The 23,272-nt window shown below is 50.1% G+C and overlaps 11 protein-coding genes across 11 annotated transcripts; 7 read left to right on the top strand and 4 right to left on the bottom strand.

Annotated features, from left to right (window-relative positions):
• Window positions 1–140: 140 nt before the first annotated feature.
• On the top strand, window positions 141–1,241 carry N7506_009293 (NAD(P)-dependent alcohol dehydrogenase; the record flags this gene model as incomplete). The annotated part of the gene is made up of 1 exon (XM_056958586.1): window positions 141–1,241. The coding sequence occupies one exon, from the start codon at window positions 141–143 to the stop codon at window positions 1,239–1,241; it is 1,101 nt and encodes a 366-aa protein (XP_056807976.1).
• A 341-nt stretch (window positions 1,242–1,582) lies between these two features.
• N7506_009292 (indoleamine 2,3-dioxygenase family protein) lies at window positions 1,583–3,364 on the bottom strand (the record flags this gene model as incomplete). The annotated part of the gene is made up of 5 exons (XM_056958585.1): window positions 1,583–1,795; window positions 1,847–2,149; window positions 2,202–2,362; window positions 2,467–2,783; window positions 2,871–3,364. 5 exons carry the CDS (start codon window positions 3,362–3,364, stop codon window positions 1,583–1,585), a joined length of 1,488 nt encoding a protein of 495 aa, XP_056807975.1.
• Window positions 3,365–4,440: 1,076 nt separating this feature from the next.
• N7506_009291 (uncharacterized protein) lies at window positions 4,441–5,145 on the bottom strand (the record flags this gene model as incomplete). Its single annotated transcript, XM_056958584.1, has 1 exon — window positions 4,441–5,145. One exon carries the CDS (start codon window positions 5,143–5,145, stop codon window positions 4,441–4,443), a length of 705 nt encoding a protein of 234 aa, XP_056807974.1.
• A 975-nt stretch (window positions 5,146–6,120) lies between these two features.
• N7506_009290 (glycosyltransferase family 34 protein) lies at window positions 6,121–6,774 on the bottom strand (the record flags this gene model as incomplete). The annotated part of the gene is made up of 1 exon (XM_056958583.1): window positions 6,121–6,774. The coding sequence occupies one exon, from the start codon at window positions 6,772–6,774 to the stop codon at window positions 6,121–6,123; it is 654 nt and encodes a 217-aa protein (XP_056807973.1).
• A 1,102-nt stretch (window positions 6,775–7,876) lies between these two features.
• Window positions 7,877–8,211, bottom strand: N7506_009289 (protein PET117; the record flags this gene model as incomplete). Its single annotated transcript, XM_056958582.1, has 2 exons — window positions 7,877–8,062; window positions 8,116–8,211. 2 exons carry the CDS (start codon window positions 8,209–8,211, stop codon window positions 7,877–7,879), a joined length of 282 nt encoding a protein of 93 aa, XP_056807972.1.
• A 262-nt stretch (window positions 8,212–8,473) lies between these two features.
• Window positions 8,474–9,127, top strand: N7506_009288 (uncharacterized protein; the record flags this gene model as incomplete). The annotated part of the gene is made up of 6 exons (XM_056958581.1): window positions 8,474–8,476; window positions 8,528–8,566; window positions 8,621–8,654; window positions 8,721–8,729; window positions 8,792–8,892; window positions 8,960–9,127. The coding sequence occupies 6 exons, from the start codon at window positions 8,474–8,476 to the stop codon at window positions 9,125–9,127; spliced, it is 354 nt and encodes a 117-aa protein (XP_056807971.1).
• A 1,041-nt stretch (window positions 9,128–10,168) lies between these two features.
• Window positions 10,169–10,762, top strand: N7506_009287 (uncharacterized protein; the record flags this gene model as incomplete). Its single annotated transcript, XM_056958580.1, has 1 exon — window positions 10,169–10,762. The coding sequence occupies one exon, from the start codon at window positions 10,169–10,171 to the stop codon at window positions 10,760–10,762; it is 594 nt and encodes a 197-aa protein (XP_056807970.1).
• Window positions 10,763–11,775: 1,013 nt separating this feature from the next.
• Window positions 11,776–12,440, top strand: N7506_009286 (triglyceride lipase; the record flags this gene model as incomplete). Its single annotated transcript, XM_056958579.1, has 3 exons — window positions 11,776–11,974; window positions 12,000–12,333; window positions 12,380–12,440. 3 exons carry the CDS (start codon window positions 11,776–11,778, stop codon window positions 12,438–12,440), a joined length of 594 nt encoding a protein of 197 aa, XP_056807969.1.
• Window positions 12,441–12,450: 10 nt separating this feature from the next.
• On the top strand, window positions 12,451–16,172 carry N7506_009285 (arrestin (or S-antigen), N-terminal domain protein; the record flags this gene model as incomplete). Its single annotated transcript, XM_056958578.1, has 8 exons — window positions 12,451–12,520; window positions 12,664–12,793; window positions 12,841–13,077; window positions 14,119–14,362; window positions 14,434–14,547; window positions 14,600–14,812; window positions 14,862–15,434; window positions 15,486–16,172. The coding sequence occupies 8 exons, from the start codon at window positions 12,451–12,453 to the stop codon at window positions 16,170–16,172; spliced, it is 2,268 nt and encodes a 755-aa protein (XP_056807968.1).
• A 635-nt stretch (window positions 16,173–16,807) lies between these two features.
• N7506_009284 (uncharacterized protein) lies at window positions 16,808–20,823 on the top strand (the record flags this gene model as incomplete). The annotated part of the gene is made up of 4 exons (XM_056958577.1): window positions 16,808–17,154; window positions 17,213–17,855; window positions 17,908–19,601; window positions 19,650–20,823. 4 exons carry the CDS (start codon window positions 16,808–16,810, stop codon window positions 20,821–20,823), a joined length of 3,858 nt encoding a protein of 1,285 aa, XP_056807967.1.
• A 577-nt stretch (window positions 20,824–21,400) lies between these two features.
• On the top strand, window positions 21,401–23,248 carry nfr1 (putative AIF-like mitochondrial oxidoreductase (Nfrl); the record flags this gene model as incomplete). The annotated part of the gene is made up of 3 exons (XM_056958576.1): window positions 21,401–21,620; window positions 21,747–21,939; window positions 22,015–23,248. The coding sequence occupies 3 exons, from the start codon at window positions 21,401–21,403 to the stop codon at window positions 23,246–23,248; spliced, it is 1,647 nt and encodes a 548-aa protein (XP_056807966.1).
• Between the last annotated feature and the right edge of the window lie 24 nt (window positions 23,249–23,272).

Raw genomic sequence — 23,272 nt, 5'->3', positions numbered from 1 at the left:
TTCCTCGGCTTCTCCTCATGTCAAGCTCCACTCCCCACATCTCTTCATTCGCCTCAATTGGTCTTATTTCCCATATTACACATATCATAAGCTCCTCACCACATACTACAGAGCAATCAACAAAACCCACAATCGCAAAGATGTCCCAAGAAACATTCAAAGGCTGGGTCGCCCACGACTCCAAAAGTCCCCTCGTCTACACAACATTCACTCCAAAACCCTGGTCCGAAACCGACATCGAGATCCGCGTCTCACACTGCGGCATCTGCGGCACAGACATCCACACCCTGCGCTCAGGCTGGGGTCCAACAGACTATCCCTGCGTCGTAGGCCACGAAATAATCGGCACGGTTTCGCGCATCGGCTCCAGCGTCGCAAACCTACAATCACCATCCAAAGACCTCAAACTAGGCGACCGCGTCGGCGTAGGCGCCCAAAGCAGCTCATGTCTTCGCGCAGACTGCGAAGCATGCGCTGATGGCCAAGAAAGCTACTGCGCCCGCATGACAGGCACCTATAACGGACGGTATCTCGACGCGGGCCGATCAAAGTCCTTCGGCGGATTCGCCGATACCTGGCGTGGACCAGCCCATTTCGTCTTCCGGATTCCAGACTCGCTACCTTCTGCCGAGGCGGCGCCGTTGCTATGCGGTGGAGTGACTGTTTTCGCGCCTTTGCGAAAATACGGCGTCGGGCCGGGCAAGACGGTGGGGATTATTGGGATTGGGGGGCTGGGGCATATGGGGATACTATTTGCGCGTGCGCTTGGAGCAGATCGCGTGGTTGGGATTTCGCGGTCGTCGGGGAAGAAGAAAGATGCTGTTGATGGGTTGGGCGCTGATGGGTTTATTGCTACTGGGGAAGAGAAGGGGTGGGCGAAGAAGCACTCGCGGACGCTTGATGTTATCTTGTGTACGGTTTCTGCGCATGATATGCCGTTTGCGCAATATTTGCGTTTGTTGAAGCGGGATGGAACTTTCGTGCAGGTTGGGGCGCCGGAGGATGCGCTACCGCCGCTTATGGCTTGGAGTTTGATTCAGAAGAGTGTTAAGGTTACTGGGTCGAATATTGGGTCTCCTGCGGATATTCGGGATATGTTGCAGGTTGCTGCGGAGAAGAGGGTTTTGCCTTGGGTTCAGAGGAGGGAGATGGGGAATGTTAACTCGGCACTTGTGGATATGCATGATGGGAAGGCGAGGTATCGATATGTGCTTGAGAACGGGGTGCAGGCGAAGCTATGATTGTAGTATTCAGTTGAGGGTTTTGTACATAGCAGCGATGTATCAGCGAATTGAGTGGCTTTGTTCATTAGATGAAATTAAATCCAGCCTCTCATAACCTCAATTGACGCCAATCAAAAACCAGAAGCTCTAGATGTCTTGTAGCTTTAAAGCAACCTTGAAAGGGTTAGTAGAAGGTGAGACGACGTAGTAGACTCTACTGAGGAATTTGCTATACGAAGACGAGGGCCTCCAGCTCGATACTCATCATGAAACGAAAAAAATTCAATTAAATCACGTCAAAATGATCGTGAAATCCCAAAGATGCATAAGCTAAATAACAGACCACGGGTGCAAGCTATCTAGACTCCACGCTCCTGGCACCAGCGCTCCACCTCTCTGGCAAGCTTTTCCTTTTGATCCCGGACAAGCTCCATCATAGGCTCAACCTGTTTCCTGTGTGAAGCAATGAGATCCTCGTTACCAACAACAGCGACGCCCTCCTTGGGCGCAAGGTGAGCATCATAGATCTTGACCATGAGCTCCATCACAGCCGCCAGCTGGTTGGGCAACCACTAAAAAGCACGATCAGTATTTTGTTCTGGGAGATAAAAGAGCGTACTTACAGTAACGATAGGGCTGCCACCGGTGGCAGTAGGGTGAGGAGTGCGGCGGATGATGTACTCGCGGGCGAAGAGCCAGTGGCGCCAGCGGAAGCTGCGAATGTGGTTCAGAGTTCGCAGGAAAAGAACGGCAGTCTCCGAGTCTTGCACAGCGTAGTTCTGAACACCGATCTCTTCGGACTTCTCCCGGATGTATGTCAGGAACTCGCGATGGGGAAGAGGACGATAAGCGCGGAACTCATGGAGGATTTTAGTGAGTGGGGTTTCGGGCATGGGAATTTCGCAGAGGTGATCGAGCAGGGGGATCTAATTATGTTAAATCACAAAATATCTATTGAGGTGGGACGGGGATACTCACGATGCTGTCGTTTGCACCACTCTCACCACGGAAGTTGAGAGGCTTGTTATCTTCGCAGCCTTCATAGACGACGCCGTTAGGGAACATAGATTGGTTGGTGATGCCGAAAATGAAGACACGGAATGAAAGATACTCTGATGGCTTTGAGTTGCCCCACATGTCTATCACAGAGTTAGACTTAGATCCTTTTGTATTGAGAAGGGGTGTAAATGGATGGTGAGAAAACTCGGGGTACGTATTGAAAGGAGCGGCTTATGTTTTTTACCTTCCATGGAAGCCTCGATCTTCTCCATCGACTTCAAAATCTCGCGGAAACCATCGTTGACTTCCTGACGTGAGCCATGCTGCTCGAGAGAATCGACAACCTTCAATGCACCAGCAATGAGAGGACCAGTCTCCTTCACCATGTCCACGTGGGTCAGGATGAAGCCAGCCTCGGAGCTCTTGGGGTCAAGACCCTTCTCGAAAGAGCGAATCAAACGAAGGTTAGAATACTCACTAAGGCCCTTGGCAGGGTCCTCAACGGTGTAGTTGAACAAAGCATATGAAGCAGCATATGACATGAAGGGAGGAAGGTTAAGACTGTAGATGGTCAGTGGTTTGTCACTACCGGAGTATATATTTTGAACGATGGAATGATCAAGCGGAGTCATGATACGATCAACTTACATTTCGGCACAGCGATACATGGGTCGAGCCACTGAGATAGGCAAGACATCTCGGCCAAGCCCATATCCACCGGCAGGATCCTTGTTCCAGTGCTCCCAGCAAGGCTCGAGCAGGTAAGACGAGGCCAGGAAGGTGTAGTCACGGAAGACAGCAGCGATGGTGAAGCGGTCATAAGATCCATCAGGGAGCAGCAGCTTCTCAACTTCATGAGTCAAGTCGGTGAGCTCAGCCTGGACAGCAGGTCCAAGTTCATAGGTGGCCAGCAGACCGGGCTTGCCATCAAGCCGGACGACGGGGAGACGGTTGACCAGGGACAGCAGGGCACTGAAGGCCTCTGGAAGCTCAGTGGGGGCTGTCTCATAGGGCAGGAAGCCTGTCTTTGTAGTGATGGTGAAGGGGTCAAGGGAGTGGGATAGGGCTGAGGGTTCATCATGGATGTGAGGGAACCGCTTCAGGGTTGCAGGGGAGGGGTAGGGGACTTGAGTTCGTGTCATGATGAAGATGTTCAAGAAGATACAAAGTCTCTTTGATATAGATAGCGTAATGGCAGGATGAGATGATGTAGGAAGATAAATGGGTAGGTGTTTTGTGTAGTAGAGGAAGATACCAAGTGACAAAGACCAAAGGGTAAAATGTCCAACACCAAGGAAGAATCCAAGAAAGTTGGGTAAAAAAGGTAGAAGAGGATGTCAGGAGACTGTAAGAGATGAAAAGAGACTTGGAATCTGGAGGATTTGGGCGGGTGAGGAGCAGATTCTTATAATACTTTGAGGCCGGTAACAATTCCGGCCTCAAGTCCACCATTACGAAAGAGATAGTAGTAGCGTGACATCGGTGACATCCGATGCTGCAGGAGATGAATAGGTGTCACATACATCTAGAAATGACTCTAGCACTTTATAAGAGCATATTTGGGCAAAACATGATATTTTGCCATCGATCTGTCTGTCCAGATGAAGTATACAACTGCCCAGTGAGAGGCAGCGGATGGTGATCACGGGATGACGCTAGGCCAGATGCAGTAGTGACTGGGACAAGCGGCTGACGTCTTTTGCCTCGGATTTGCCAAGTATTCATGGTGACAGATGGTAGATTTAGACCCTTAAATGCTTATATCCAAGCAGCAGCCACTCAATGGCAGTATATTAGTGATCACGGACTGAAGTGGTGTGTTCAAGGCATGATGTATGCTGTATACTTCTGGCGCTGCCAAGCCAGGATCGTCAGATCGCGCCTTCTGATTGGACGATAACGCGGAGTTAGACTTTCCTAGCGTTCGGAGGCCGGAATGCTACCGGCCTCCGGGAATAGCCGGCCACATATAATCTAGGTACGTTTGATATATGCCCAGTTGCATTAGTACGAGCCTACTACGAGGTGCATATCGATATTTTGATCCCGCTCCAGCTGACCGAAATGACTGTCAAAATACATGGAGCCTGAATGTTCACGCCCTATCGTTAGGGTAGACCTTTATGGATAGTTCTCCTCGATGGCTGTATAGAATGGGGCTACCTAGTAGGTAATGAGAAATGGAATGAAGTAGTATTAAATGTTCCGTCGGAGAGTATCAAACAAATCCACGCTCACTCGCGTTGATCACCAATGTCTCACGGTCTTTGTAGAAAATCTCATGTAGTTGAGGCAGGAAGTAGTGCAAAATCGTATCGCCCACGGCCGCAGGCACCGCCGACTTGTCCCCCCAATAATGCCGGATCAGCTGTCCAACACATCCAGTGGTCGCAACTTCAGGGCACCCATTTGCCTCTGCACAAGACAAAACTCGGATGTCTTCGGATCTATTGAAGTCATATCGAATATGGTTCCCAAAGGCCGACTGTTCATGAGGCCATTCACGACTCCATTTCGAACACCCTGGATAGCGGGTCTCACTGGGGCAGGAATCCCAAGCCTCGAATAACTCATCAGTTCGAGGGCTTTGTTGAGCAATCACAAATCCGGTGTTCAGCATCGTGCGGTCGTTCCAGTCGCGGTTCTGAGGCGCATCGGGATCAAGTGCCATCGCGACGAGGGTATTCTCGGTAATATCCCAGTAGTTGAATAACCACTCCATTGGAAGATTCGGATATAAAAACATGGCATCTCCATCTAGGAACACGACGTATTTGTAATGTCGCAAGGCTTCTCTGATTGCAGTCACTTTTCCCCATGTTCCAAATCGGCCATCTTTTCTCGGCATGACGACCAGCCGGTAGTCGTAGCCATGGATCTTTGCTGCAATGTTCAGTTTGCGCTGCAAGCTTTCATGACACATGAAACTTACCATACATGAAATGATTCAGTCTGCCGCTTGTTTCAAATGGGAGTTTCTCTGCTTTGAGGGGTGCTTTGCTCAAAAAGCCCTGTGGTCCATCGAGCCTTCGACTTTCTGAGTCGAGAATGAGGATGTTCGACCCCAACGGCTCCGTGAATCTCAAGGGCTCTGCAAGCCAGAACCGCTTCCCCGTATGGCCCACGAAAATGGTATCCGTGATTGACTGACGGTAGGGATCGTAGATGTTATGAAGTGTTGACAAAGTTGACGACCTTTCAAACGTCCAGCGGTGGGATTTTCTAGAATCGTCAATGCTCTGTGAAAGCCTTTGCGCCTGATTATCCCGTACAGTTTTTTAGTCCCACTGCGGTACGTGATCTCATTGCGTACAGCCCAGCCTGAGAACAGTAGGATCACGATCACGGCAAAGAAGCGGATAAAACGACGGATCAAGCCTAACGAGTGGTGGCGCAAGTGCATGGTGACCAATTTATCCTAGAATGCATATTAGATAATAATTCAAAGGTCAGGAGGTTGGAATGGTGAAGGTCAATAAACATGACATCATGTTGATTGAATCCGTGGGTTACCTGGTGATGTCGTGGGTGGACTTCCTGAGACAGGACTCTGCAGGGATATCGGTAGGTTCAGATGAGCGATCTATTATTGAAACCAATGACTTCAGAAAGAGCAACTGAAACCAAAAAAGGATTGACTGACGAAGCAAAAGGAGAAAAGAAACAGATTCAGGAAGAAAGAAGAGAAAGGAAGAGATCAGTCCCGAGAAGCTTAGATGGGCGAAAGCCTGAGGCTCCCCCGATGAATCGAGAGTGCGCTGGAGAGCAAAGCAAGTCCGCTACATCAGTGAGGACACCAAGCGGGCTAGGTCACTCATCGCTCTCAAGATGAACTTGTTTAGATTTCAATCTCTTACTTTTCTGAACCTTTGTGCTGACAAGTTGATATTGATCAAGCCTATACTCTTCCAACCAAAGCATCCAATCCTTGGAGACTCTTTTGGACTGATTCAAGGTTGTCCGACTCCTCTCGTAGCACCTTCTTGAGAACATCAAATGCCTCTATAGCAGACTTAGATACTGTTTCTCCGGACTTGATTTTCTTCTCCATCGACTTCATGCTGTCCTTCGCTCGACGCAGTTGTGACCAATACTCAGCGGTTCGGTTGAGGTACCCAGTCTCCTCCAGTGGCAGGTTCCATGCATGAGGCGTCGTCTCAACTATATCCAGCCATTTGGCCATATGAGGCCACCGACGCTCCTCCAACCCAGGGAAATGCACAAGCAAATCGCCCTTCTTTCCCTCATATGCCCAGTCCCACTCATATGTGTTGATCCACGGCCTCGGCAGATAGACCACTCCGTCTGCATAGCCTTGGCCATTTGGTCCGCCGGTTGTCTTGTTGAGAATGCGTCTCATGCCCTCTTGGTCGGCGGATCGACCGAGATCAACTTCTGGAAGGTATAGAGGGTAGCCCATGGTCTCGGTGAGGAAGCTAATAGTCCACGGGTGGACATGCAGGAACATGATGCCGGTGTTGAGGCCGTTCTGGTCTTGGGCTGCTACCAGATGAACGTCCTTCATATCAGACGGTGGAAGGAAAATCTCCATTGGAATCTCGTTGTTTAAAATGATTGAATCTGCATCCACCCATCTATGACGGTCAGCGAGAATCTTTGTTCAAATGGCGACAGCACTTACATCAACCATTCCATCCTCTCGCCTGCTGGTTTGGCTAGCTCGGCAATCACCAAGGATAAAAGATAGCTCGGTTTGTTCCAGAATCCGACGGAGATGTCTTGTCTTAGAACATGCATCGGATAGCCCCATATTTTCCCATGTCGCTCATGACTCTGCAGTGCTCTCTCGTACATGTGGTTCGGCTCCCCATAGAGCATGGATACTTTGGCGACTCGGTTCAGATTGTTTCTCGGTGGGTAATTGACTTCTGGGTGAGCGAAAGCATGGTATGATTTGATTGTGACCCAAACAAAACATATCGCCGTTAGTATTGCGAGAATGTTGTGCAAGGGTCGTTGTTTGAACGTCATCAGGTGTGAGTTTTTAGCCAGCATCACCATATAGGTGCTGGATGTGTGTGCATTGGAAGATGAAGAAAAGAGATGCCTTCGAGGTAAACTAATCGACCTCGGGAGTGATTTTCCAAATGAGCATATCCGTCCAAAATTCCATACTTCCGCTTTGGGAATACCAACGTTCCCGGAAAATTGACAGCGATCCACAACATACAACCCAAATTCACTTAAACTATTTTGAAAACCAAAGCATTCAGATAAATATGGAGGAAGCTTAAATTTTGTCGCATATTTTCGCATACAGCCCTGTGGTCGGTCAGCTGTATCTGCAATTGTTATGCCTTGACCCTCGGGACCTTTATTTGGATTCGGTTCAGCGACTCGACCGCGTTTCAGCACGAACTGAATTACTCAGTTCTCTTTATCTTTTTCACAGGGAAACCGGTGGAGCTTGCGGAGAGATGAGTTTGTTTTATAATAGTACATAAAGGGAATATCATACACCTCTGGCTCAAAATATTTGTACAATGTCGCATGCATAATCATACAATCCAAACTCCTGGCTTCCATGCATCGCCGACCGACGGGCCATAAACATTCCCGGCAGGTATCAGGTGAACTCAGACCAATGCAGACCAAATTATGCAACACCCAGGTTACCCCATATCCAATGTGTATCATGACCCCGGACTCGAGGGTTTTCCTGTAGTATTGGGATCGTCGGTTGTGCTGTGCACTGTTTGGAGCTTGAGATACTCTTGCTCGAGGGCCTTTTGCATTTCAAACTCGGCTTGGCGCTCCAGTCGAATGCGCTGTTTCTCTGCGGTGTTTGCCATATCACGCTCGACGCCCCTGTGCATAGCCTTCAACAAGAGTCAGTCACATCCTAGAAGATAGTGTCGGATTTGGATCGTACCGCCCTGTCATTTTCCTGCGCCCAGTGGACGAAATAGATGATGCCCGCTGTGCCGAGACCGGTGACGGCCAATGTTGCTTTTGATGCGCGGGACATGACGAGAATGTTTAGACACGGCTCAACACACAAGTAAATAGTAAATAAAGGCTCGCGGCCAATGACTGAATCGACGTTGACATCGAGTCGGAGATTATCAGTTTATCGATCGGGCGGTGGGGATGGCAGAACCCCCCACCGCTCTGGGGGGCGATGCGTGGCTCCGACCTGGACCTGAAGCTCCAGACCAGCCGTTGAATCGTCACTTTCAGCCTCATTCTTCTCCTATCCCCTCCTCAAAGCTCAGAGGCCTCCAGTTAATATGGTAAGGGACGCTTCTCGGAATTGGTGGCGTGTTGCTAACGGTGATCACCAGTCGGCTCAGAACTCCGCGGGCATCCAGACCCTCCTCGACGTAGGTACTCGCTGTACCATGAACTCGGGAATTTACTTACCAGGAGATTGACAGGCCGAGAGAGAGGCTCAGAAAATTGTCCAGCAAGGTGCGTTGGGTCCACATTCATCCTCATTCTCATTGCGGAGATGCTAATACGTCACATCATGTTTAGCCAGAGAATGTACGCTATTCGAGCTTCCCTGCCGGTATCCGCTTGGCCAAACTAATCTCACAACTGCACAGACCGCACCAAGCGCATAAGAGACGCCAAGTCAGAGGCTCAGAAGGAGATCGAAGATTACAAGAAGCAGAAGGAAGAGGAGTACAAGAAGTTTGAAGGCGAGGTGAGATACAGCACCGAGTTGATCATGCCAACATACACCGTCATGCTAACGGAAATTTCCATAATAGCACTCTAGTGGCTTCAAGGCTGCCGAAGAAGAGTCCAACAAGGAAGCCGATGTCAAGCTGCAGGAAATCAAGGATGCTGGCAAGAAGCAAGGCGATGAGGTGGTCGAAGGTCTCATTCGTGTGACGACCGACGTGAAGCCCCAGGTGCCTGAGAAGATCGCCGCATAATGTAAATATCCCAGTACATCTTTTCTTTGCTTACGGAATAATGCGCTTGCGTGCTGTTCATCAATATCCATTCATCAGACAATTTCATTTGCTGCCACTTCAGCCGAGTACGTATGAAGCCATCCAAGATGCGCTAACTCTTTAGCTTGATGTCGTGTCTCTCGGGGTCTGGCTTGAGGCTACTCGCATCCCCAAGGCTGTGCGTGAGGCTTAAGTGGTGATACCAGCGCATTCTATCACTCCATCTGCGCTTTTTCTTTCATTATCGGTTCCCCGATTGTGGAAACTGAAACTCGGAATGTTGCACCTCACTCGCGCTACCAAAAATGGCTTATTGCCCAGGCTTATCCCCTGCCCGAGAGCACAGATGGGAAGGGTTCGTTGGTTCAACATATTGTATCAGCAGGCACCGGTGTGTTTGGTAAGTTAATAGAGCCTCGACTCTGACGAATCAAAGTTTTGATGCTGTGGCGCTGTTGGTTGAGCTATCTTGCCGCCATTGGGCTTGGTTTTGTGTCTATACTAGACACGTTATAACGTGAGACCTGGGACCTGTTGGCAGGTAGTCCAAACCTGCTATTTAAACACTTCAAGCAGCATTTCTCGTCCAATGGAGACTTTCCACATCGACCCCTTGTCGCATTTGTAGGGCGAACTCGTGTGGTTCCTGTCCTTGCAACAGCCTCTGTCTCGTCTAAGCGGATATGTGTACTTTCTCGGGCTTTATCTTCAAACGACTGGCTCAGAGTGATGTGGCTAGAGTGGCTATGCTCGAACGTAACTCATCTGGCGACAGGGACTGAATTTTCTCAAGAGTGTGCTTTTCGAGGATAAAAAGGCTGCGGCGTGGCGAGGATTTTGGAAAGCAGCAATTCCAGTGCAACTCTTTCAGTGACAGCCCTAGATCTCTTACCTCCAGCGTTGGAAATATTGGGTCTTGAAATTTCATTCATTTGGCGCCCAAGCCCCAAGATGTCTTCTTGTCCAATGCAGAGATCATTGCCATCGCCGAGGTCGCCTCACACGTCGTCTCAAACGCAGATGGTTCGTAGTCACCTTACGGCAACCGAGAAAGCTCTTCGCGCCTTTGTTTACCGAGAACGCGGTACTCGCTCTCCTTTGGCCCAAAATGAGAAGCGGGAAACTCGGTTGGGTTCCATTGAGGACGAAATCTGGAGCAGTTTCAGCTTCTGCAAACCAACTTGGGGAGGTATTGGTGCCTTCTTGGGCGTAGGTCCCCATGAGTCTAGTCGCAACCCTGTCATCGATGTTTTTGCTTCCAACCACACTCTTTCGTTCGTCTCAGTCGGCAAGCCAGTTATCAATACCGTCGAAGATGTCAAGCGCGACTTCTACCAGAATTTTGAACACATGGTTCGCGAAAAACTCAGCAATGGGCCTTTTACGACTACAAGAATAGATGTGCCCAAGGAACAGACTCTGCCGGTGGAAAATTGCGTCTACCGACTCACTTGGCCTGGAAAGTCGAATCAAATACATGAGAAATCGGCTATGATAGGGTTGTTCAGGGAACCCGGGAGCATCAAAGTTTCCCAGTGGGATGTCCCCATGGATGAGTGGAACCTACCGGTCGACGAGAGCACCCGCGACCTCCAGCGGAGTATTTCAAAGTAAGTTTCTAGAATATTGCTCTCAAAAAACGTGGTTATTTTCCAACTCCCCTTGCAAAGTACCCGGGCCATTCTTCTTGTTGAAGCTGACATGTGCCATAAACAATCAGATATGCCTATCATTACGACTGCCCTCACGTCTTCGTGTTCGACTCACACAATCTCCTTATTGTTCAGATCAGCGCAGATAGCCGAGAACAACTCAAAAGCCCAGCGACTCACATCGACTACTGCTTGATACCCCGCAACTTAGATCTGACGGCGGAGATCACAATCCAGACAGGACTGTGTTTGCTAGCTTGGAGGGGCTGGATGCGACTCTCGGCGACAATACACGGACGAACAGTGGATGTTGAGGGATTTCGTCCTCTTTATGTGGAAGGAAGCATCAGGCGCTACGAATACTGGTCAGGGAGACCGATGTGGGAGACTGATGACTTTATCACCGTGGAACACCCAAATGGGTGGCGACGCAGACTTGAAACTGTCAAGACCTCTACTGGTCGACGGGGATATTGGATTTGGGAAAGACCTGGCCGAAAAGCTATTACTGATACTGGCAACGTCTTCCAGTGATTTGAAGGTTACTAGAAGGAATAGCTGAGGATCCATGTTTGTTTGTTTCCAAGATTCCAACTCGACTTTTTTGCCCTGGATTTTTTTTCTTATCTCAATTAATGCTCTATGAAGCTCGTGTCATCAATCCATGCTTTGCTTGCCAATATCAAACTCAACCCGTGGACATTGGACCTCGGGATGTTGGGACCTTCGAAACATATTTTGCTTTTGATGCACCTCCAGGGCTCGTACCTATTCCAAGGTTGATCCGACCATCGAAAGCGCAGACTCTAGATTGATACCATATCTTTAACTTGAATCCAACCTCAAAAGACCACTTAGCCGAAATGAGTAATGTTGTTGAAGCATGAAAATATTTTGCCCGAGGCGGAAACCTTTGTTTTCCCTGTTGCGTCATTCCGCGACCAGGCTTAATCTGCAACCTCAGCGCAGACGACAATGAAAGTTGCGATTGCCATATCAGGCACACTCAAAAGAAAGACTATAGCATATCCCAGATGCTCTTTGTTTGCGTATGATGCTGAAGGCAGGGGCTATCATGCGACCCCATACAGGTCAAGACCCAGTCTTGAACCTCGACTAGAAGACCACGGCAGAGTAATTCACGACGAATACTCAATCGTACGCGACAAATATGGTCTCTATCTTCTTTACCAGATCAGACATGGAGCAGCTTACTGACTTTCATACAGACGTCCCGAAACACCCAATCGTTCTCGCCCATGGGTTACTCGGATTCGATGAATTACGGCTTGGTGGCCCTTATCTCCCAGGTGTCCAGTACTGGCGTGGGATTAGAGAAGCTCTGACTGCGCGAGGCATTGAAGTGATCACAGCTACAGTTCCTCCCTCGGGCTCCATTGAGGACCGAGCGAAAGAACTAGCTCGAGATATCGAGGCAGGTGCAAGAGGAAAGGATGTTAATATTATCGCGTATGTTGCTGTTGTCTTTTCAAACGTTCTCACTCGTTCTAACTTACTTGCAGGCATAGCATGGTAAGATTCCCCAGCCCCTAATCTGGTAAAGGCTTATATGTCATAGGGGTAAGTTAGCATTCCAAAAGATTCTTCGGCGCGAGCTAATAAGGATCAAGTGGCCTTGATTCTCGGTACATGATCAGTCAGATCCGACCTGAAAAGTTCAAAGTTTTGTCATTAACCACGATTGCATCTCCACATCGAGGTCAGACACAACGTTGCCATTGTTGGGGACTCGGCTGATGCTTTCACAGGCTCAACTGTAGCGGACTATGTATTTGATCAAATTGGAGGCTAGTCGCAGCACTGCAACATATCTCAACTAAGTACTAACATCATCTGTTTTAGCCGATCTCCTACCGCAGATCTATTACGCTCTGAATCGGTTAAATGTCGAAACAGGAGCATTCTCACAACTGACTCGAAAATACATGACTGAGACATTTAACCCCAATACTCCCGACGTGGAAGATGTCCGGTAAGTCCTACATGTCACAATATATCGTCCATTACCTAAATGTCCAGATATTTCTCTTACGGTGCTGCGGTTCAACCGAGTATATGGTCCGCGTTTCGACTATCGCATCGGATTCTTGAACAAAGCGAGGGGCCGAACGACGGGCTAGTCAGTGTATCTAGTAGTCGCTGGGGAGGTGAAGCGGGCTACAAAGGGACGCTCATGGGCGTGAGCCATCTGGATCTCATCAATTGGACCAATCGACTGAAGTGGTTGGCCGGTGAGATAACTGGCAATAAACGGAAGTGAGTGAGATTTGATGCTTAAGCGCTCGTGGCTGATTATTAAACAGGTTTAATGCTATTGCGTTCTACTTGGATATTGCAGGTACGTATTAGTGTCTTTTTGAGATTTCCGAGACTAACGTATTTCAGATATGCTGGCCAAAGAAGGTTTATGAAGAATCCATGGGTCTCAGTTCAGAACATGAAGCACTGTGAAAATTGCCCCGTCACATACATGTACATAGTGGTCCCCACATTATTCCATTATTATTCCGAAGTCCGTGCCAGACCCTTTCTGGGCGAGAATAAGACAACACGAGAATAGCAGCAAACACAACTCATTGTTCAAAAAGAATAAGGGTTGCCTTGACGTCTCATGTGACAGTGATAAAGGAGGTGTCATACAATATATCGACACGTCTAGACGAGAAAGCAAGTCCCGAAAGAAGTGGATATAATTGGAGCGTTCTCAGCCCTGTTGTGGCTGTGGGTCGCGGAATTCGGATCGGAAATTCTGGTGCCTACTCCCTACTTCACAGTATGCTGGTCTTGTATGTTTTAGCGAGATGATAGTATATCCAAACTATACTGTCATGAAGTGTAGAGTACGTAAATCCAATACTGTGAGTGGTCGCGCAATATCCATAGTGCACGTAGTAGACATAGTGGACTCCTATAGAAGTTGCCGGACGCCGAGAACTAGGCCCTTTTTTTTCGCTTTTTAGGTCCCCGAGCCGAAAACAAGAAATTCCAGAAATGTGGCTGTGATATGATTGAGGCGCAGCATATAGCCTGATCCAACTCTCTGCAGAACTCTGGACCTTCTCCGTGGAAGGGCGCTTTGTACAGTTGCTTGGCAGGTTGATCTGCAAACGCTCTCAACGTCATTCCGGCATTCTTCGCATATAATCCGCATTTTCCCCCCTCACACCCCCCCACGACCTCTTATCGAACCCCGAGCCCGACTGTTCCGAATAATTGAGACCCGTTGACTTATCGCATGCTTTGTCGGTCATCGTGCACACACATTTGACACTTCGAACACGACCAGCCGCCGACAAGAGCCCCGCCAGGGCCCGGGCGCTCCGCCGCCATGTCCGCAAACATTGTGTTAGACAGCCGCCACACTCATTACACGAACTTGGATTTCTTGTCTGGCAAGGTAGTTCTACAGCTGCCCACGGAGGCGGCTATCGGGGGAATACAGGTCAAATTGGAATGCGAGAGCCGCACACGTCTGTCGGGGCCCAAACACCCCAACCATGTAAACTCGGACAAAAAACGGACGGAGCTCGAAGTGCACAAGGTGAGAGGACGCTCCGACTCTCAAAGAAGAGAGCTCAACTGGGTAGGGCCATTGGTTAACGGGAATATTAGATCCTCTACAAGGTCGCTACCGTCTTCCCCACCCCCGGTGTGATGCAAAATGGGTCGCCCGCGCCTTCATATACTTTTGCTGCGGGGAGCTACGAATACCCGTTTCAGTTCAAGGTAAGGCTCCCTTGTATACAGCCCTGTGAATGTCGTTGACTTTTTTTCTCAGTTTCCTTTTAATAATTCATGCAACTCCACTAACAGCATGCTCACCAATTTAAATTTCTCTGGGCTGAAAGTCGAAGTAGCCAAAGATACCAACCGACATGTCAGAAAGACTCTCCCACCTTCCCTGAGTGGGTTCCCAGGCGAAGCGGATATCAAATACTTCGTCAAAGCTACGGTTATCCGACCACAGTTCTACAAGGAAAATATCAGATCCGTATGTGATATGAATGACTCTATGGCGAGATATAATGACTAACAAACAGAAGATCGTGCCTCTGAACTTCCTACCAATCGAGCCTCCAAGAACTGGAAACCCCAATGAGGAAACTTACGCTAGGCGGCAGCACCAATTTTCTAAAATCCAGCCAGGCTCCAAGAAAAAGAGCATCTTCTCACGAGGGACCACTGGACTTCGTGATATCTATTCAGAACCTCCCAGAGTGTCGGTTGATGCTCGTCTTCCCAACCCGTCTATTCTCACTTGCAACGAACCAGTACCACTCCGTCTCTTGGCCAAGAGGCTGAATGATGGACCGGATATCCTCTTTCTCCAGATGTTGCAAGTGGAACTAATCTCTTACACAAAAATACTGGCACACGATCTCACGCGCACTGAAAGTGGTTCTTGGGTGATCGTGAGCCGCAGCAATATGAACATCCCGCTAGGCAAGCCGGAGGATCCCATAGGCACCGATTGGACCATTGACCCAGGATTATGGAATCGGTATCCCTTACCCAACTCGGTGGCACCGTCCTTTGAGACATGTAACATTGAAAGATCTTACGAGCTGGAAGTTCGACTAGGAATGACCCATGGTAATGCCCGAGAGATGAAGGTACGTGCAAAGCGTCTAATGATTTTCTCCCTTTTGCTAATCATGCCACAGCCCCAGCTCATCGTGCTTCCTTTGCGAATGCCAGTTAAGGTCTTCTCTGGAATCGCACCCCCACAAGCTCTCCTGGATGCAATGGCCGCAGCTTCTCTCCAACAAGGATCCGAAAAACCCCAACCCAGTCTTCCAACGGAAACCGGAATCGACCGGCCACCCATGCCACCCCGACCAAGCGGCGAGCCTGTTCCCGTGAACTCAGGCGACCCATATGCGGATGCTCCGCCTAGCTACGAGGATGCAATGGCAGATCATCTTAGCCCAGTGGATGGGCCCCGCCGCGAGTATCACCCACCAGAGGCCTCCCCAGTGGAACCTGGAGCTGATTCCAAGCCCACAGCCCAGGGTAAGGACTCTGAGGACGGGCCCGCGGCAGAGGGATCCTCGACGCCCCGTCGACGCGATCACCGTTCTTCCTCGGAGTCCTTTGACATGCTTCCTACCACACCACCAGAGTCCCAGTCTGGCTCCCCTCCTCCGTCCCCGACTAGACGCCCTGGCAGCATGATGAAAATCCCTCGGAACCCTGTTGAAGATGAAAGCCCACCGCAGTACGAGCCTGTCGGTGGCGGTCAGCAGGTTGCTCAGTCGCAGCGTCAACCTTCCAGGAATAATCGCCCCATGAACCTCGGCGTTCCAAATCGGAAACCTGTACCACGAAGTCCGCATAATCAAGGTCACTAAACCATCGAACCCTTTCTCTCGCTCACCTTTTCTCTTACACCAACAACGGGCTACGAACTGCATAGGTTACGCTCCCATGGAAACCCCATTATTTCTCACCTCGAACCTAGGCTGGTGCCTCCATCGAGCTTTTTTTTGGAAGAGTGCTTCTCCATTCTTAAAATGCATATGATTCGAGCCATTTGTTTCGGAGCATCCGTGATTCTACTACATTTCTAATATATGCCCCATTTTCAGTCCAAAGTGCCAGGTTTTGAAGGGTCTGTAATATCAATATTTGCAACCAATAGCCAAAATCCATAGTCATCTGTACGCAGTACGCGTTTTGTTGACATGGAAAACAAGCGTAGGTCGAAAAAGGCATAGATCGAAAGATCTACGACCGAAGAGGAAAAACGCTATCCCGAAAATGGACTAGCGTGCTCTCCGCGATTGAGCTTCCTTCAGGTCTTTTTCCAAAAGTTCAGACCCCGCCCATGGCACTCGCCGTAACATTCTTTCTGAACTACTTTTGTCGTTGAAATCATCACTCATCGCATACTCCGCGCTTACCCCGAAATATCAACCTCATCGCCCCCGGTGAAAATCCTGAAGCTTGACCAGAAAAGTCGACCGCGTCAATGATTTAGCTCGCGATGCGTCTCCACCTTGTTATCTCGCGCCACGGCTTGCCCGTGACGCGAATTCTCTGGACAACTTCGGCAGTATCTACAGGCGAATACGGTGCTCGTCATCCGGCATCGACGGCCGCTGTCGCATCATCGCGGACCCCGAATATCGCCTTCTCCAATGGTGGCTACACAGTCGCACAACTGCTCGAGGATGTGAATGAGGTTGTGCCTCTAGAGACAGAACCTCATGTCTTCGACGACGAGCTGAGCGGTCAGTGGGGACTGGAGGATTATGTGGTCGAAGTGGCCGGGTCGGAATGCTTGCACTTCATGGAAGTTGATGGTTTGCTTCGTGATGGAGATGAAGTTGTGTATGTTTGCGAATCAAATGCGCTACTAGTTGGACAAAGCTGATATATTGCGATCTAGTATCCGAGCTCTCCAGCTAGCCGATCTTCGCACCAGGCGGCTTTGCGGTCGTCATCAGATTACCTCCGAGGGTAAGCACTTGATTGATGGCGTGCCTTTTGGTTCGCCTTTCTTGAAAAGATCCACTACCACACGACCTGCCATTACCATTCCCCCTCGAAAGAGACGACGTACCGTTTTCTCTGGCTGGGAGCACGGACCAGATATCTCGGCCCAAGATGCCCTCGACTCGGCTGCTGATGAGGAAGGAGATGGAGAATGGGTGCCGCCCCCGCAAACAGGGTTTGGAAAGGAGCTTTCCATCATGCCGCCCGAACATGAGGAGTCTATGGGAACCGTCATCCGTCATCCAGTCGATCACTCTGGAGAGTCTGAAAGTGAAGGAGATGTGTCCGAGATGGACGGTGATGGTGATGACGATGAAAATGATCTAGAGAGCGAACTCCAGGCACTCAAGGAGGACTTTGAGGAACCCTCTCAATTCATCGATATCAGAAACCAGACGCGCAACCCAAGTGGACATGCACTACGTGCCACCTCTGTGTCCAAGCGACCAACCTCAAAAGGATCAATCGCAGCTGCCTCAACAATCTCCAGCAAGCGCTCCCGTGAAGAGGACTCGTCGCCACGGACTTCGAAGGCTGTGAGATTCAACAAGGGGGGGCGATGATACTCCCGACCTTCCACAAGCCAAGGAGCCCGTTGTGGAACCGGAAGTGTTGTCTGATAAAGAGTCGGCTGCTTCCTCGGATAGTGATTCTGACTCGGATGATGACTCTGACTCCAGCTCGGATTCTGATTCTAGTGACGATGAGGACGATGCTTCCTCGAGTGAAGTGGAGCCCGCAAAGGAAGCTGTTGTACCGGACGAGGAATCTGCTTCGGAGTCCTCGTCAGACTCCGATAGCTCTGATTCCTCGGATTCAGATTCAGAAGACGAAGCTCCCCCTCAAGCTCCACCCGCCCCGAAGGCCCAGCCACCTCCTGTAACCAGCGCACCTGGAGACGGTTCCATCCGCACGAAGAAAAGCAACAACCGTCTTAAACTGCGTCGCCGTCTGTCCAAGTTGAAAGAGCTCGGTGCCCTGCCAGATGAAGCAGACTTTGACGCATTACGTGCGTGGGAAAATACAAACGGGGGCTGGTTCACTCCTGAACAATCCATGATCTCCGAGGCACCTGCCAAACCGGAAACTGAAAAGTCCGCAAAGCAGCTCAAGAAGGAACAGGAACAACAAGAGTTCGAGGCCAGGCGACAGAAGCTTCTCCGTGATCTTGCGTCTGGCAATGGAGTCGATGTGGACCAAGGATCAGAGAAAGAGAATGTGCCTCCTCTTGCACCTGCCGCAGAGGCTGAAGTATCAGAGGAAGTTCCCGCCGCGGATAAGCCAGACGAAGAGTCTTCAAAAGAGGCTGCGCACAGGCGGACTCTAGATATTGCGAGCTCAAGACGCATGCTGTTTGGCTCCCTTGGTATGCGAACCCCAAAGACCAAGGAGGAAGAAGAGCAAACTCGACAGAAATTGGCTGCTAAAGCTAAGGCGAACGAACATAAGAAGCGCCCTTCGCAGCTTACCCAGGAAGAGGGTGATCAAATGGACGAAGATGGTGCTGATGAATCCGATGGTGATTGGATGAACAAGCTGGTCATTCGTGCTGTTGAGTGTGTCTATCCCGAAGTCGAGATGACCGCTCCTCCTTTTCCCTTTGTCCAACGCTGGGATAAAGACGCAAATGCCTTGATTCGCGAGAAGAAGGGACCCACCAAGAAGCGAAAGAGAAAGCAGCGAATTCAAGTTTACAACAATGAGGAGGAGGAATATGATGAGAATGGAAACTGGTACGGCGACGACTACTACCAAGGGGACGGTCAAGAAGAATATTACGAACCTGCGGCCGATTCTTACTACAACGGACATTACGCTGGCGAGGCCGAAGACAGTCACCAGCTCAACTACGACGAGGGACCTGAGCCCGAGCCAACTGCTCCCGTCGAGGATCTTCCTATTCCTCCAAAGGATATGAGTACTGTTCCTGATTTGACTGAGAGAGATGTGAAAGTCGGTGCTATCATTGTTTTCCGACAGCTAGACATGTCCAAAGCCACCAACTGGCAACCTCAAATGTCCGATTACCGAGTGGCCGAGGTGCGCTCTGTCAAAGAGCAGGGTGTGATTGATGTGCTTCTTGCGAAGCGGGACCGAAAGCAACGTTCTGCGGGTGAAGATGATCAGCTTCGCCAGTTCAGCAAATTTGAGGTTCCAGACCTTGCAAATGACGAGGAAGAAGACGACGGCTACCGCGAGCTGACCTTCGCCGAATTGAGTGACCCGAAGCTCCTTCAGCCTGCTAAATCGGGTGCTGACCAGCACACCCCAGAAGGTAGCAAGTCAGTCAATTGAATCATTGTTTCACGGTCTATACTTACTTTTCCAAGTGTCTCTGTAATCGAAGAATCCGTACCAAATGCCCAACCAGCCCAACCAGCACCCGAGATGGACCTCGATGAAACCACGTTCGTCACGATCGGAAATGAAGTCAGTCATCTTGATTCACTCCGCGAATCTACAGATGCCCCCGATCAGGTTCAACCAAACCCGGGGGCTCTGCCGCAGATCCAGGTTCAGGCTGGATCGGAGCAACGTAGCCTTACACCTCCCATACCATCACCTTCTTTCAACGGGTTTCATTCCGCGCGATCCTGGCAGCAAACGACCCCGGGAGTTGCTACCAATCTCGAGGGCCACACCCTCATCGGTGAAACGCCGTCCGCAGCGATGAACCGCGAGGAAGACCCTTCTATGCTTTCATATACCTCTGCCAATCAGTCTTTCGATGATTCTACCCACGATACCCCCGAACAACCTGAGCGCCAGGTTGTCGAAGCCTTGATTCCACCCGGCGACTCTGCAGAAAGTGGTCCACAGTCCGGATCACTTCTTTCTACAATCGAATCCAACGGCGGTGTGGTCAGCTCACAAAACTCGAAGAAAACCAACATCAAGAGCGAGAGATTTAAGAATGAGGCCCCACGCAGCTCTGGGGAGTCCTGGGCAGATATGCTTGAGAGACTGAGAGGCGGGCCATCAGAACTAGATGCTATCCTGGGTTTCAGCGACAGCGATGTTGCCGACGAGCCCTCAGAGCTGACACCTTTCAAATTGGCCTCGTCATCCAAACCATCCATTTCGCAATCAAAGTCTCCCAATCTCCCAACTTGCAACGTGGACGGTCCATCCGACCCAACAGACCCCACGCACCTACTCAACTTCTTCTCGCCTGCGGATTCCGCCCGCTCGAAACAACCTCGCTCAACACGTGGATCCGTCCCCAGCCAAATCCCAGAGTCCCAACCCTCTTCCTCTCAAATCCCTGCCTCGCAGATGTCTGCTGTGATCGATCTGACCTCCAGTCCGACTGGGTCCCCTGCACCAGAGGCCAACCTTACTCCATCGCGACGCACCAAGTCTGCGCACTTTGGCAGACAGCAGAGTTCCTCCCAGGCTGGACCATCTCGTGCTTCTACTGGTGGAACTCGGCCCGTTGTGGAAGTGGACAATAGCCCTGCGCGGTCCCAAAAGAAGAACAGGCGTACGTCGCGGAAGTTTTAACTACTTTATTCTTTTTTTTTCAATGTGGTAATATTGTTGGAAATACATTTGAAACGGTCTAGTACATACGGGCGCAGAGCGAAGGCGTCCTGGAACACATTCTTTTTGACAGTTTTAGCCAGGAATTTTACTTGATGCATACTTACTGGAAACGGACGTCGGCGTAGATCAGGATTTTGGTGACAAAACCCGACTGCTGATTGGTAGATCCCCGCCGTGATGTCACAATTGTATACTTCATCACATCAAGCTCAATCCTGGGGAATCCTGTCGTTTATTCGGACATTTCCAGGGTTTTTAAAAAGAGTCTGGAGAACTGGAGTCAAATAAGACATTTAGATCGTTTACTCTTTTCTCTCTTGACATGTTTTCTTCCAGAGCGAAGGTATTCACCCAATTCCAAAGTAGTCGGTGTACGAGTAGTAAGCCTCTACGCTGCATCTCGTCATATATTCCCCGCTCTTTGCCTTTGTTCATCTCTGCGCCTAATTCTACCTTGATCTTGTCTGCAATTCTTCAAAAATCACCATTTTGTCCACTGAAATCATCAAGACGTCTATCGACCTCGGCATCAGCAATGGCCGAGTACAAACTGAAGGATATATCCTCCCTGTCAAGCCTTGGGCCTCTCGATAAGGTTGAGGTTGAAGTCGAAGGCATTGAAGAAGGAAAGGTTCTGCTCGTGAAGCTTGACGATAAAGTCCACGCCCTCAGCCCGAAGTGCACGCATTATGGTGCCCCGTTGAAGAATGGCGTTGTGACGAGTGATGGACGCCTTACTTGTCCGTGGCATGGAGGTATGTTTATTAATAATTTCTTCCACAGTATGCCGATGTACAAGGACCTTGGAAAGGCATTCCATATCAGCAACCTTGGAAGCCGGACTTTTGAAGTATCACAGACAATGAAGCTAACTTTAATAGCTTGCTTCAGCGTGTCCACCGGCGATGTCGAAGATGCCCCTGCTCCGAATGCCCTGACCAAATACGAAGTCTTTGAACGAGATGGTGCAGTCTATGTCAATGCCAAGGAGGAAGATATCAAATTCGGTCAACGGAACCCTGTTGTCAAATGCAGCGTGTCAAAGCAGGATGAGAAGGTGGTGGTTGTTGGAGGGTAAGTTCGAACCAACAGCCGTGATATGCTCCAAGCACACGTCCGAACTTCGGAACATCAACTAATACCAAACAGTGGAAGCGGGACTTTGGGAGTACTGCAAGCTCTTCGCGAACTCAAGTACCCCGGCCAGATCACCATGATATCCAAAGAGCCCGACTTGATCATCGATCGAACAAAGCTCTCCAAAGCCCTAATCTCAGACCCAACCAAGATCCAATGGCGTCCCAAAGAATGGTACGAGTCAGCCGCAATCGAAACCCTCACCGACGAAGTCACAGCCGTAGACTTCAATAACAAATCCGTTTCCACAAAGTCCGGCAAGAAAATCAGCTACACAAAGCTCGTCCTTGCATCGGGTGGAATCCCACGCACCCTCCCTCTGCCAGGCTTCAAAGGCGAACTCTCAAACATCTTCACCCTCCGCACAATCCAAGACGTCCAAGCAATTCTCTCAGCAGCCAAAGAAAAGAAAAACATAGTCGTAATCGGCAGTTCCTTCATCGGAATGGAAGTCGGTAACGCCCTCTCAAAGGACCACAACGTCACAATCGTCGGCATGGAATCAGCCCCTATGGAACGAGTAATGGGCCCCCAAGTCGGCCGCATCTTCCAATCAAACCTCTCCAAATCAGGAATTACTTTCAAGCTATCCGCAGGCGTAAGCCATGCCTCTCCTTCTCCCTCCGCCTCAGGTTCAACACCCCCAGTCGCTTCCGTCCACCTGAAAGACGGAACAGACCTCCCAGCCGACCTAGTCATCCTGGGCGTCGGCGTCCGCCCCGCAACAGACTATCTGACGGACAACGCGAGCATCACGCTTGAAAAGGACGGCTCGATTGCTACGGACGAACACTTCGCCGTCCGTGGCTTGGACTCCGTTTACGCCGTCGGTGATATCGCAACGTACCCGTATCACGGGCCTGGTGGGAACGGCGCGGGCGTGCGCATCGAGCACTGGAACGTAGCGCAGAATGCGGGGCGAGCAGCTGCGCGGGCGATCGTCGATGCGCAGCGTGGAGTCTCGGTTAAAGCTAAGAGGTTCATTCCGGTATTTTGGTCTGCGCTTGGAGCGCAGTTGCGGTATTGTGGGTATGCGGGTGGATTTGATGATGTTGTGTTGCAGGAGCAGGGGGAAGGGAAGTTTGTGGCGTTTTATACTAGTGGGGAGACGGTGGTTGCTGTTGCGACTATGGGGGTTGATCCGGTTATGAGTAAGAGTGCGGAGTTGATGAGGGTTGGGAAGATGTTGGGGAAGAAGGAGATTGTTGCTGGGGGGGGATGTTTTGGATGTTCGGGTTTAGATTGAGGTCTTTAATGAATGGGAAGTGGG

Source organism: Penicillium brevicompactum (genome assembly GCF_028827555.1).
Source record: "Penicillium brevicompactum strain IBT 35665 chromosome Unknown utg000006l_segment0_segment0, whole genome shotgun sequence".
Taxonomy (NCBI): domain Eukaryota; kingdom Fungi; phylum Ascomycota; class Eurotiomycetes; order Eurotiales; family Aspergillaceae; genus Penicillium; species Penicillium brevicompactum.
This window is presented reverse-complemented; position numbering and strand designations above follow the sequence as displayed.